The sequence below is a fragment of the Rhamphochromis sp. 'chilingali' genome (assembly GCF_963969265.1).
Source record: "Rhamphochromis sp. 'chilingali' genome assembly, chromosome: 2".
NCBI classification, from domain to species: Eukaryota; Metazoa; Chordata; class Actinopteri; order Cichliformes; family Cichlidae; genus Rhamphochromis; species Rhamphochromis sp. 'chilingali'.
Genome location: NC_137930.1, coordinates 8,767,002 through 8,779,385, shown reverse-complemented (window position 1 = coordinate 8,779,385; position 12,384 = coordinate 8,767,002). Strand labels below are relative to the sequence as shown.

The window sequence follows — 12,384 nt, the reverse complement described above, 5'->3', positions numbered from 1 at the left end:
TGTCTGTCTCCCGTCCAGGTTTCCCTTTGTGTTGCTCATCTAACTTTGATGCATCTGTGACTCATTTTATGGATATAGGTGTACTGTCTGAAAGGGACACTGTAGGCTAATAATATAAGACTGTCTCATAGTTACAGGACTGGAAATGTCTGACTGCTAATTGCACATTTACAGAAACAGTTCATCATGCACCAACGCATGCACTGACATTTGATTGTGTTCGGTTTAAAAGAGTGAGGACATTGTCTAATTACTGTTTGGTTGGAGTTTAACACTAGAATTACTGAGCCTTTTTTTTCCGCTGGTGCAAGTCCCTACTACTAGATTTACTAGCCCTGCGCAAATTTGCGTAAATTCCCCAGACCCTAACACCTCTTGGCACCCCGCTGAGATTTTCACAGGCCTTCAGCTCCATTGTTCTCCAGCTTTTGTTGTGCAAACACACCCTCCTCCAACCGTACAATACACCATGTTAGTTTCTATGTGCAATATTTCTCATATGCAATATTAGTTTTTGTCAATCCTTGTCACTACATTGCATGCCTGTCCATAAACATATATACACAGAGTTGTACACATATTTAAATAGCCACACCTTAATGAGAGGTTCAGTCTGTACCAGCTACATCTCATTTCTTTGCAAGCTCCTTTGATCACATTTGCTAATTTACACACTGAACGTTAATATTAAGCACCCATTTCCAAACTACAAAATTATTAACTTGGCGTACAAGTTTCACATCTTCATGATATTATATTACATATTCATGTCACATATTCATGTGACAAACTTAATGTTTGTCACATGAATACGTTAGCTTCTTGTTCAAATGAACAGTTTTCTATTGGCCTAGGTGGAAATGTCTGGTTGAAAACAACAGTCAGGCAGGCACCAGCTCACTCAAGTGTGAGCTGGTGCTCATATGAGTCTAATGAAGCGAGGCTCTGTGGCATTCTGTATTAAATTCAAATAGATACTCTAGTCAATTCTATTTATATATGACCAAATCACAACAACAGTTGCCTCAAGGTGTTTATATTATTGTCACAATGAGAAGCATAGAAAAAAGTGCTTGTATAAATCGATGTGAATAGGTGAATGAGGCAAGTTGTATAAAGTGCTTTGATTGCTCAGGAAGAGTAGAAAAGCGTTGTAGCTATAAGAACCAGTCCATTATGTGTGTGGAGTTTGAACCCAAAATGCAGATTCCATTCAAATAAATGAATACGAATCTTTATTTAAAGGTAAATGGCCTGTATTTATATAGCGCTTTACTAGTCCCTAAGGACCCCAAAGCGCTTTACATATCCAGTCATCCACCCATTCACACACTGGTGATGGCAAGCTACATTGTAGCCACAGCCACCCTGGGGCGCACTGACAGAGGCGAGGCTGCCGGACACTGGCGCCACCGGGCCCTCTGACCACCACCAGTAGGCAACGGGTGAAGTGTCTTGCCCAAGGACACAACGACCGAGACTGTCCAAGCCGGGGCTCGAACCGGCAACCTTCCGATTACAAGGCGAACTCCCAACTCTTGAGCCACGATCGCCCCTAAGGTGAGCCTACAAACCCAGACAACAACAAATGAGAATGTACAAAGAGGCCACACTGGCAGAAAACAATACAAACAGTATTATGCAACAAAGGGAAACTGAGGGCTTAAATACAGACATGTGGTAATCAGGGAGAAGGAACACACCAGGGAACACAGCCGAACAAAATCAGGGAAAAAGGCAGAGGGACACAAAACTGAACAACACAAGACGAAGACTAATAAAATAAAACAGGAAGTAACAAAAGATAGAATCACAAATGGGGAAGATGACTTGGCAAGGAATGGAGAGCACAGGGAAAGGTCGATAAATGAAATAAGGGCATTAATACAAACCAACAAATGTCAAGAATATAACCCAGCAAATCATGATATTGCAACCACAGACACATAAATTATCACTCTAAGGAAAAACCAGAAATACCAAATACAAATGAGAACACAACCTACGCTAAAATATAATATTAGATACACTCAAAACAGAAAAACTACAACAAACCAGGTCAAACAGAGTATATCAAACAGAAACTGAAAGTCCAAAACTGAAAACACTAGGTCCAAAACCCAATATCATGCAGTACCCCACCACCCACCTACTGTCCCACTGTTCAGGGAGAGATGCCAATGCTGGCAACTCAGTTCAGCAGGTCTGCCAGCAGTCAGATGGATGTGATGATGAAACTCTCTGGGCCGGCATCAGAGACAGAGCAGATCAGGGGGTATGGCCAGGTGGCCTCAACGGGTTGAGGAACAAAACCAAAAACTTTGAGATGTTATAGGTGACCTAGTTGATCATACAGACAATTGGTCTTACAGGTAAACCCTGTTTATGTATCTTCAGTAAACCACACAAACTTGGTGTAGATTAAGTATTTTCGTCACTGAGCACTGACCTCACAGCCCATTGTTCATTCAGTGGTGCTTGTTTCAGTAATTGTGCAAAGGTACTGTTTATAAGGTTGGGAAAACCTGCAGTCAGGTGAGACTGAAGAAGTCACTGACTGAACTGTCGAAACGTTTCTCAAACTGAAAACGTCCAGATGAACAGAATCAACTTTTGGGGATTTACTTACTTGGATGATTGAGCGCATCAAGACATTCAGGATGGTTGTTTGAACCATTTATAGTTCAAACAAGGCCAAAAAGGACAAACTGCCCTAAGAGCAAACAATGTAAATGTTTAAACTCAGATAAGCAGCATGGGCATTGTTGTTGTAAAAACAAATATAGCTAATTTCAAGATGATTTCTGCAGTGTATTGCTCTCATTAATTATTTATTTCTTTATCTTTTTTAAAAAAAAAAAATTATTTCTTTTATATTAAAACTTTGTTTGTATCTTTTAGTTGTTATATTGTTTTATTATTGTGTAATTAATATTTTTGTTTTTGTTTATAGATTTATTTGCTGTGCAGTACTTTGGTCGAAGTCTGTGTTTACATGTGCTACATAAACAAACCTTTTTTTCCTTTTTAAAAGTAAATTTAATATCTTAATAAATGTAACCTTTACAATCTACAAAGCTAAGTGAAATACACATTTTATGTAAAATCACTTCTGAACACTCAATTTAGAAAATTCTAAACAGGAAAATTTCCATGTTTTGTTTTGTGCAACCTAAGGATTTTACAATTGTGTGTAAGAAGGTTACAGTTTATTAGTTTATAAGTTTTGTGGTGTTTTCGTTGTCATCCTTATTGACCTACTGTCTTTTGAGATTTCTCTCTCTTGATTTGTTCCAAGTGCACAGATCTATTAGATATAAAAGATTTTTATGTAATGCTACATGTAAAAACCCATGTTACAGTTGATTTAACCACAAATTAACAATAGATTATTGCAAATGTAAACCTGGTTACTAGTTTTACATCAGTATTTTGTCTTTTCTGGTGGCTGGTATATCATACATTTTAACTTCTCTGAAATTGTGTGTAAGAAGGTTACAGTTTATTAGTTTATAAGTGTAATGTTGACTCGTTATCTTTGTGTTTTCTCCTCTGATGTATTCAGGCTAAAAGAGTCTTCCAGAAGCCCTGCACACATTTTAATGATTTCACGTGGCTCCAAGTGTGAATGTGATTAACATGAAATATCAACCTTTATTTTTAGCTATAGAATAGAATACCTTTAGTTGTAATGTTACAGGTGTACAGCAAAATGTCAAGCATTTCCCTGAGTTGAATACATTTAAGGCAAGTTAAAAAAAAAAAACAAGCAAGTGCTTTTATATTATAAATAAATTAAAAATAGAAAATATTAATGCAAATACAGACAAAATACCGACGATTATGAATTACAAGAGACACACGGACATCCATTTCACATTCCTTTGTGATATTGCACAGGATGTTCTGAGTGATGGCAGTGCACAGTGTTATGAGACACTTTAATGACTTCTGCAGGGGCCTTTACTGATGTGTAGCGCCGCTGATGTTTGACGTTTCGGCTTCTGTGCTGGTACCTGAGTCTTGGTGGTCTTGTAGTAGTCTTGTATGCTGATACGATAGCTGTAATGTCACCCTCAGTGCAGCTGGCATGCACCTGGCATATGCTGCACTAAATATGCTTTCTACTGAACCACAGTAGAAGGACCCGAGCAAGTGTTTGGAGAGGTCGTAGGCAGGAGATAAAACATTTTAAATAAAGTCATTGATTTATTTTTTTGGGTCAAGTTATTATTTATTTAATGTTAGTAAAGTTTGTTATGTAACGTGACTGCTTTCGTTGCCCCGCGCAATGTGTGGCTTCCATAATACTGTATGTAAACAAGTGGATGACACAGTGCTCGTACCAACAGGGGGCGATGTTTGGTTTAGTTGCACAATAAAGCCCATTGACGAGAGTCAAGTTGGCTTCAGTTCATTTCCTTTCAATGCGACGTTCGACATAAAGGTATTATAACATTCGCTATTATCAGCCGGAAATTTATTTAAATGAGCACTTATGGTAGATTATATATTTTCTTTCTTGACATTTCTAAGTTTAATTTAGTTGCTGTTCATTACTAGCCTCTGTGTCATTGGTAAATAGTTTTATTTTGAAAATGTGGGCAGGATGTGGTAGGCTGATTTGATGCAGGGAATTGAAGTTGAAAATGAAGGAGCGGCGAGCGAACAGGAAGAAGAAAAGGAAGCTAGCTGCAGTTTAGCTGCTTTTAGCGTTTCGATAATGGCGCCTTTAGACCTCGATAAGTACGTAGAAATAGCGAGACAGTGCAAATATCTGCCTGAAAATGATCTAAAGGTGAGTCGAAGTTTCTGGATTTAACTTCAGATAAGCTCTGTTAGTATTCGTAAAAGGTCATGGTGCGACTAGACGAGGTTTGTTCAACAAATGTGGCCGGTAGTTTTAACTGGGTTTCACGCTCAAGTAATACTCTGTTGTTTGTTTCAGCTTTTAAAAATGAATCTCACAGAATTATAACGCATGTTGACTCTGTTAAACACGTCGGTGTGAATAGTGAGGAAGGTGCCACTTAAAACATTGTAATGGGAACCACTGCTGTGTCAGTGTCTGCCGTTACCATAAGCCGTATTAACTTTAAATATAAGATATAGGTTTAACTGTGGAAAGATATCATGGTAGCCGAAATATTCCGATGAAATGTGCACTGGGGGTGTAAATAGCATAAGGAAGACAACATCTATACGTTTATTCATCCCTCTGCTCTGAGGCTTTGCTTGAAACGGCGATCAGAGCAGAGCTAAATATCAGACAGACTCTGAGTGCGTTGCAAAGAAAAATGAAACTTTCTGAAAAAGGAGTCATTTTGACTTTGTAAATGTCTCAGAATGAACTGAGATCAAAGTAGTTCCTAACTGTATTCTTTACATCCCATTTGAGTCCTTTAGTCACACTGCTGTGAAAATGTTTCACTTAAAAAACAAGTTAATATTCAGTAGGACATTAATTACTTCATACTTGGAAATAGATGGCCCCTATTAGTGCCCGATCTGACATAGGGAAAAATCTGGACTACAGCTAGTTTAATTAACTGTAACTAGCAGTTAAACTACTTACAAGATTACCACAGAAATATGAAATGTGAAAGTCACATGACTGCAGAAACATAGCACTCAGCTGAGTGCCTACCTTGTCACAGATCATGCCTACAAATCGCCTTTAAAGAGTTCTAGCGTTTCTAGTGCTGTGGTTCGGGAGATAGTGGAAGATCCTTCAGTCTGCATGTAAAAGTATTGTTGCACAAGATGCAGCACAGAATGTAAATCCCAACCCATTTCCCATTTTACAGTCCATCTGTAAGAATAGAATTTAATGGGCTGTGTGATACACACGCTGCCTTTAATATAGTGTGTTTCCAGGTGCCTGTGTCCACTAACAGTGTTGTGTTTTTCCTCCTGTAGAGATTATGTGATTATGTTTGTGATTTGCTGCTTGAAGAATCAAATGTTCAGCCAGTCGCTACTCCGGTTACAGTTTGTGGAGACATTCATGGTCAGGTAGGTCTGTGTGATTTTTGTTTTTTCTTCTTCTATAATTTTCTCCCAGGGTGATGCACAATTTTCACCATGGGCAAAATACAGAAGAAGAAAAAAATGCTTTATTTATCCCATATTTTGAAAATACTTTTGATTACAGAAGTGAATATTATTATTGTTATTGTTATTATTATTATTATTATTATTATTATTGACCAGTAAAATATTTAATCATCATCAAAGCAAATTGAGTTTTAAAATGGCAATAAAACCACAACAGACTGATTGAGCATCTGTAATATTTGCTGCACTTCTGTTTTAGGAAACAGTTTTTACTTAGCCCCTTCTTGTCTGCAGCTTCAGTTCAGCATGCTGTTGATGTGAAGTTGTCCAAGACTTCAGCACTTTTTTTTCAGGTGGACAAATTTGTTCAACTGTTTTTGCAAGTTTGGGAAGCCAATCAGTATTCGCTTTGGGTCTGAATCACCACTACAAGCTTGTCCATCTTATTATCCAAGGACCTCACATTCCCCATATAATAGCTGGAATGGACATTTCATATCCCACTCTTCCACCTCAGCTCTTTGTTTAGCTCCAGCTCTGCAGCACCATTGTCTACTCTGTAGCTCCTCCGAGATAACAGGTCTCATTCCATCATGAGCAGTGGTGTACCCTGTGCCATGAGTCAACTTGTAGCAAAAAAGAGAGAGAAAGAAACCGCTAACAAGAAAAGCGTACCATTTACCATCTAAATGGAATCACTCCATTTAGATGGTAAATGGAGTGATTCTTATGTAGAGCTTTTCTACTCTCCCAGAGCACTCAGGGCGCTTTATATAACACGCCTCATTCACACAAGCACTTTTTTCTATGCTTTAAGCGCTTTCCATCTAACATTCACACACATTCAGACCGATGGAGGCATCAGATAGCAACTTGGGGTTAGTATCTTGTTGAAGGATATTTGGCATGCAGACTGGAGCAGCTAGGGATTGAAACGGCAACCTCCCAATCAGTAAATGACCCACTCTACCTCTACCTCTAAAGCTACAGCCACCCCAATATAGGATCGGTGGCAATATGTTATTGCAGTCATAAAAAGCATTTATAATACGAATATAATTTGGAAATAAGTTAAGTTAGGATTCTTTTTTTCACTAGCACCTACTTGGCTCTGCTCAACTTGACTCTGCTCTACTCTGCTCCGGTCATTTTTAATTGCAATTAATGTGGGTGAGGTCATTATGGCACACAACAACTGAGAACATCAAGACAATAATATACTCGCTGCTAAACCATTAGTAAACATCTGCACCTTGTCATTGGACCACGGTGTTAGTTTGTGTGTAGCCATTTCCCTCGTTGCCTGGTTTCAAAAATTCCGGGTTTGATTCTTGTGAAGGAGTCACTCTTGATTTATCCAGTGATGGCATGCAGTCAATTGACGTCAGGCTCGACTCGGCTCATTGGAACCCCGGCTGAGTCGGTACTATAAAAAGTAGCTGGTACCAGGTACTTTTACCAGTACTGGTACCTGTTGGGAAACCCTAAAAACCAAGTTGAATCAAGTAGTTACTAGTGGAAAAGGGGTTTTTCGTACCCCAGTTTAGTTCATTTTGGTTTCAAGGTTTATTGGTACGTGTTCTAGTTCTAATTTAAATATTTTGATTGATGAGTTCTTCTTAATCTTCCTCTCTAGTTTTATGATCTATGCGAGCTCTTCAGAACTGGAGGCCAAGTACCAGACACAAATTACATTTTCATGGTAAGTAAGCTCCCTTTACTTTTGCCTGAGCTGCAGCACATTTAAATAAATCTGAATGATGAAGGCTGTTAGGCATGTTGTAATACCATTACATAAAATTGTAATGCCTCTCAGCAGCTGAATCAGCCCATGAAAACCTATCATTGAGAATTTTTGAATAACGTGTAATGTTGATAATACATGATGTGAGGTGCCGCACATTTAAGTGGCAGGACTCATTATTGAAGAACGTGATTAATAGTTTCAGATGCCTTTGTTATTAGTTTTTGAAATTTCCCATTAAACGGTTCTCAAATTTAACTTAATATCGGAGCGTGTCTTACTTTTAGACTAGTGGGTTAGTTTATATTGTTTCTTCGTTTAGTCGACTAAGAAATTGGTCACCAGGAACATCCCTAGTTACATGTTGCTTTAACCAGTCTGCATTTGCAAGTTTAATGCAACTAGTTAAAATAAAAAGCAGGTGTTCTGTTCTCATACAAATATCCACCTTTTCCAGAACCTTTTTAGTGTCTGAGTCTTTAATAATGTCTTCTTGTTCTTCTTCCCAGGGAGATTTTGTAGACAGAGGATATTATAGTTTGGAGACTTTTACATACCTGCTAGCTTTAAAAGCCAAGTGGCCAGATCGTATCACACTCCTTCGAGGGAACCATGAGAGCAGACAGATAACTCAAGTGTATGGATTTTATGGTATGTACTTCACTTCATGTATTTATGGAAATACATTTTTTGTGTGTTTACTAAGTTCAAAATTCATTATTAACAATGGTTTACATTTTCTGTTTGTCTGTTGTTTGTTTTAGATGAGTGTCAGACAAAGTATGGAAATGCAAATGCCTGGCGGTATTGCACGAAAGTGTTTGATATGCTGACTGTGGCAGCTGTAAGTCTGATTCCTTCTCTCCGGTTACATGACATTAACTATTGTTCCTTTTTAAATGCAGCATAATTGGAACCAGTGCATCCATAAAGACATCTTAAGTAGCTATTCACCCCCTGTATGTTATCTTTATGTAAATGGCTGCTTGTTACTTCATTTAATACATTATCATAATAAGCTGCAATTTAAAACATTGGGTCTTTAGCATCACAACAAAACAAAGAGCACACTGGTTTACATAACATTTTCTTAATTTTGGGGGGTTTAATATTAAAAGGTGCCTTTATCCAGCAGGCAGTTAGCTTTGCATTAAATATTTATTACAGTATTCATCATCACAGACAGAGCACAACAAGGATCAAGGCAATAATTCTCCAGGAATTCAATTAAAAAGTACTCTGAGGTTACTTCTTTCTTTTAATGATCTTATGGATATATAAGTATCCATATAATCTTCTGTAACAGGTGTATTACCAACACAAAACTATAGAACGCCAGAAAACAACTCACTCCATACATAAACGCTAGATGCAATCAGTGCTAAACCTATTGAAAATGGTCATGACACAGGCAGAATCATAACCATGACCGTCATCGCAAGCTAGTCTGTTTCAACAGCAGGAAGATAGATTTCAAGAAATTATGCATCCAAGGTTTCAGCTCACTTATGATTTTGGATGTGTTCTTGCTTTTAGAGAAGAATAAGAACAGTAAAGTGTGGCAGACATTTTTGTAGAGTAAGGGTGTTTTCACATCAATAGATGGTTTATTCTGGTCCCAATCAATTTATGAGTTAATAAACTTGTAGCTTTTCCCTATGATTTGGTTTGAGAAAAATCCAAGTGAACTCAAAGGAAACCAGAATGAGCCGCTAGAAACCATGTGAGAATATTTAGTCCACTTATTGGCCAGGTGTGTCTGGGGAGTGAGCAAATACAGGAAGAAGGTGGTGTTTGTGGGACCGTCGGAGAATTTACGTTCACAGCTAGTTGCTAGCTCATACAGATCATTTTTTCATCTATAGTACCGTTCCACAATCTGGAATATAAAGCGTACATGGCTACAATGCACACTTGGTAGTTGGTCTGGATCAAGGGCTGCAAGGATCCATTGAGTAATTCAAATAATTTGATTATAAAAAATCTTCGACCCACATTCTTTGCTTCAATGCATTGTTTAACACACGGCTGTGTAGCCTGCCAATGTGTTAAACAATGGAGACGTTTAACCAACGAGCCTCCTGAATTTATATTAAAATATGCAGATGAACTGTTAACTTAGTCTGATACCAAGTTTACTTGCACACTGAACTCAAACATGAGCGGACACCAGAACTGCCTCGTTTCAGAACTCTTTTTGCCTCCTATTAATGTTAGGAAGCCAGAAAGAAGACATAGTAAAGATAATTTGTTATGCCTTAGTTTAGATTGAATATATGTCTTTTGACTGTATTGGGATTATTTATGTATTTTTGTATTTAAGAAAATGTTTCTTTTAAAAGAATTTTAATATGCCACATACATGCAATCGAAGAGTTGAGTTTAAATTTGTTGTATGCAGTTAAGTTTTAAAACATTGCAGTTTCTAAAATCTTCTCAAAAACCAGTGAGCAGTTCATTCTGAAAGCCTTGGGGTTTTTTTCTCTTTTTGGGATATTTATTGCTTATTAATAAGAAGAAAGTATTTCTTAGCATATTACATGATTGATCAATGGAATAATCAATAGATTCCTTGATTTCAAAAATAATCGATAGCTGCAGTCCTAGATTGAGGTCAGATCATGTTCACTCCATAAACAAACCGTTCTGGAGTTGATTCAGAACTGCTCTGAGACCACTTCCTCCAAATGGTCTCAGTATGCTTGTTTGGCGATTCACATCTGCACAAATGAATCTGGCCAAGGAGGAAAACAAACCAGACTTTGATTTAAACGGACTAAACACAGAAGGTGTGAAAACACTCTGACACTGCCCTCTTCAGTTCTGCTACCAGATCTCATGAGCACTCTTTAGCAGCTGAATGTACTGCACTTCAAACTTTCCTGAAAGTTGTTCTGCTGTCAGGATTTTCCAGTTTGTGAAAGAGTAGAACAGAGACAAGCAGATGGCAACTTTGAAGTGTTGCTAATAGAGATGTCTATTGACTTGGGTTTATTCATTGATTTGTTCATAATAGTATGTTTTAAACCCTAATCCCAGTTGATAGATGAGCAGATCCTGTGTGTCCATGGTGGTCTCTCACCGGACATCAAGACTTTGGACCAGATCCGAACCATCGAACGCAACCAGGAGATTCCTCACAAGGGGGCTTTTTGTGATCTTGTGTGGTCAGATCCAGAGGATGTGGACACCTGGGCTATCAGTCCACGAGGTGCTGGCTGGCTTTTTGGCTCCAAGGTTACTAATGAGGTATGTTGAGCCATCCGTGTTGGAAAACCAGTCATTGGAAAGCATCCTTTAACCCAGGTGTGTCAACCTCCTTTTACTTACTTCTCTAATCTGTTGTGTTTTAGTTTGTTCACATCAACAACTTGAAGCTCATCTGCCGTGCACACCAGCTGGTTCACGAAGGCTACAAGTTCATGTTTGATGAGAAACTGGTGACCGTGTGGTCAGCGCCCAACTACTGCTACCGCTGTGGGAACATTGCCTCCATCATGGTCTTCAAGGACGTCAACAGACGAGAGCCCAAGCTGTTTCGAGCCGTTCCCGACTCTGAACGTGTGATACCTCCTCGAACAACCACCCCCTACTTTCTCTAATGATAAAGCGGAAGTTTTCTCTTAGCGCTACCCTCTGGACTTCTCATCCCTCAAATATTATTCAGCAAAAGATTACATGCAGGAAATCTTATAAGACTTCCTGGATTTTGTTTTTTGCACTTCTCTCTGTGCAGCTGAAGAGCACCTGTTGGGTCAGCCATCAGATCCATGCCGTGCTTCCTTCCTTTTTTGTAAACTCACAACATGTTTTAGGAAATTAACACAAGTTAAGAGTGTTTTGAGTAGCAAAGAGTTTCTTTAAGCTACAGTCTGTTTGCACCACACCCACATTCTGCCATAAAAGTAGGAAAAATATCTTTTTATACGCCCAATGCCAGACTCATACTGTTAAATGACTTCATATTTTAAATAATTACAATTTTTGATCTTATGTATCCCTCCCAAGGAAAGTAATTGACAAATATTTATAGTAGCGCGTGCCAACAATAGATGCATATAAGTGACGTGATAAATACTGTTTCCTTTGATTCACTGTGTAAAAAGCTCCTGAGCGATTCTCTCAGCGTTTTGCCTTAACTGCTGATTTCATACTTTAGCTTCAGTTTAGTTTTCCTTTTTTATTTATTCAGTTCAAAAAGTGTCTTGCTACTGCACATGGATTTTTTTTTCTTTTTTAAATGGCAAGTTCCCACAGGTATCTTTCTTTTTAAAATTTCCCATCCATCTCTGCAGTGTGATGAATTATGGCATTTTATAAGCAGAATCTTTAATTGTGGAAAAATAAATAGCTGAAAAGTAGCTGTAATTCTAGGAGAGCATAGGCCTCTTTAACATTGTTTTCCTGTTTTTGTTTTTTGTTGTTGTTGTTTTAATTTCAATAAAACATTCTTCCTTAATATTTGCAAGTAGTTGTCATTTGAACCTTACTAATGATGTAATTTTGGCCCAGGATTGCCAAACTCAAATTTACTGAGGCTAAATGTAGGTAAAAGGGAGAGGTTTCAAATGACAGAAGCTATC

The 12,384-nt window shown here is 38.1% G+C and overlaps 1 protein-coding gene across 1 annotated transcript; it reads left to right on the top strand.

The window, feature by feature from the left end:
* Positions 1–4,639: 4,639 nt before the first annotated feature.
* ppp6c (protein phosphatase 6, catalytic subunit) lies at positions 4,640–12,260 on the top strand. Its single transcript, XM_080875482.1, has 7 exons — positions 4,640–4,798; positions 5,920–6,015; positions 7,694–7,759; positions 8,311–8,452; positions 8,566–8,645; positions 10,841–11,050; positions 11,155–12,260. Exons 1-7 carry the CDS (start codon positions 4,724–4,726, stop codon positions 11,401–11,403), a joined length of 918 nt encoding a protein of 305 aa, XP_080731608.1. The 5' UTR covers positions 4,640–4,723; the 3' UTR covers positions 11,404–12,260.
* Positions 12,261–12,384: the final 124 nt, after the last annotated feature.

Bases quoted from the DNA above. Each gene is read 5' to 3' on its own strand.
- ppp6c (XM_080875482.1), top strand. From the start codon at position 4,724: ATGGCGCCTTTAGACCTCGATAAGTACGTAGAAATAGCGAGACAGTGC. The intron at 8,453-8,565 runs GTATGTACTTCA...TGTTTGTTTTAG, and splicing joins TCAAGTGTATGGATTTTATG to ATGAGTGTCAGACAAAGTAT. The intron at 8,646-10,840 runs GTAAGTCTGATT...CCCTAATCCCAG, and splicing joins ATATGCTGACTGTGGCAGCT to TTGATAGATGAGCAGATCCT.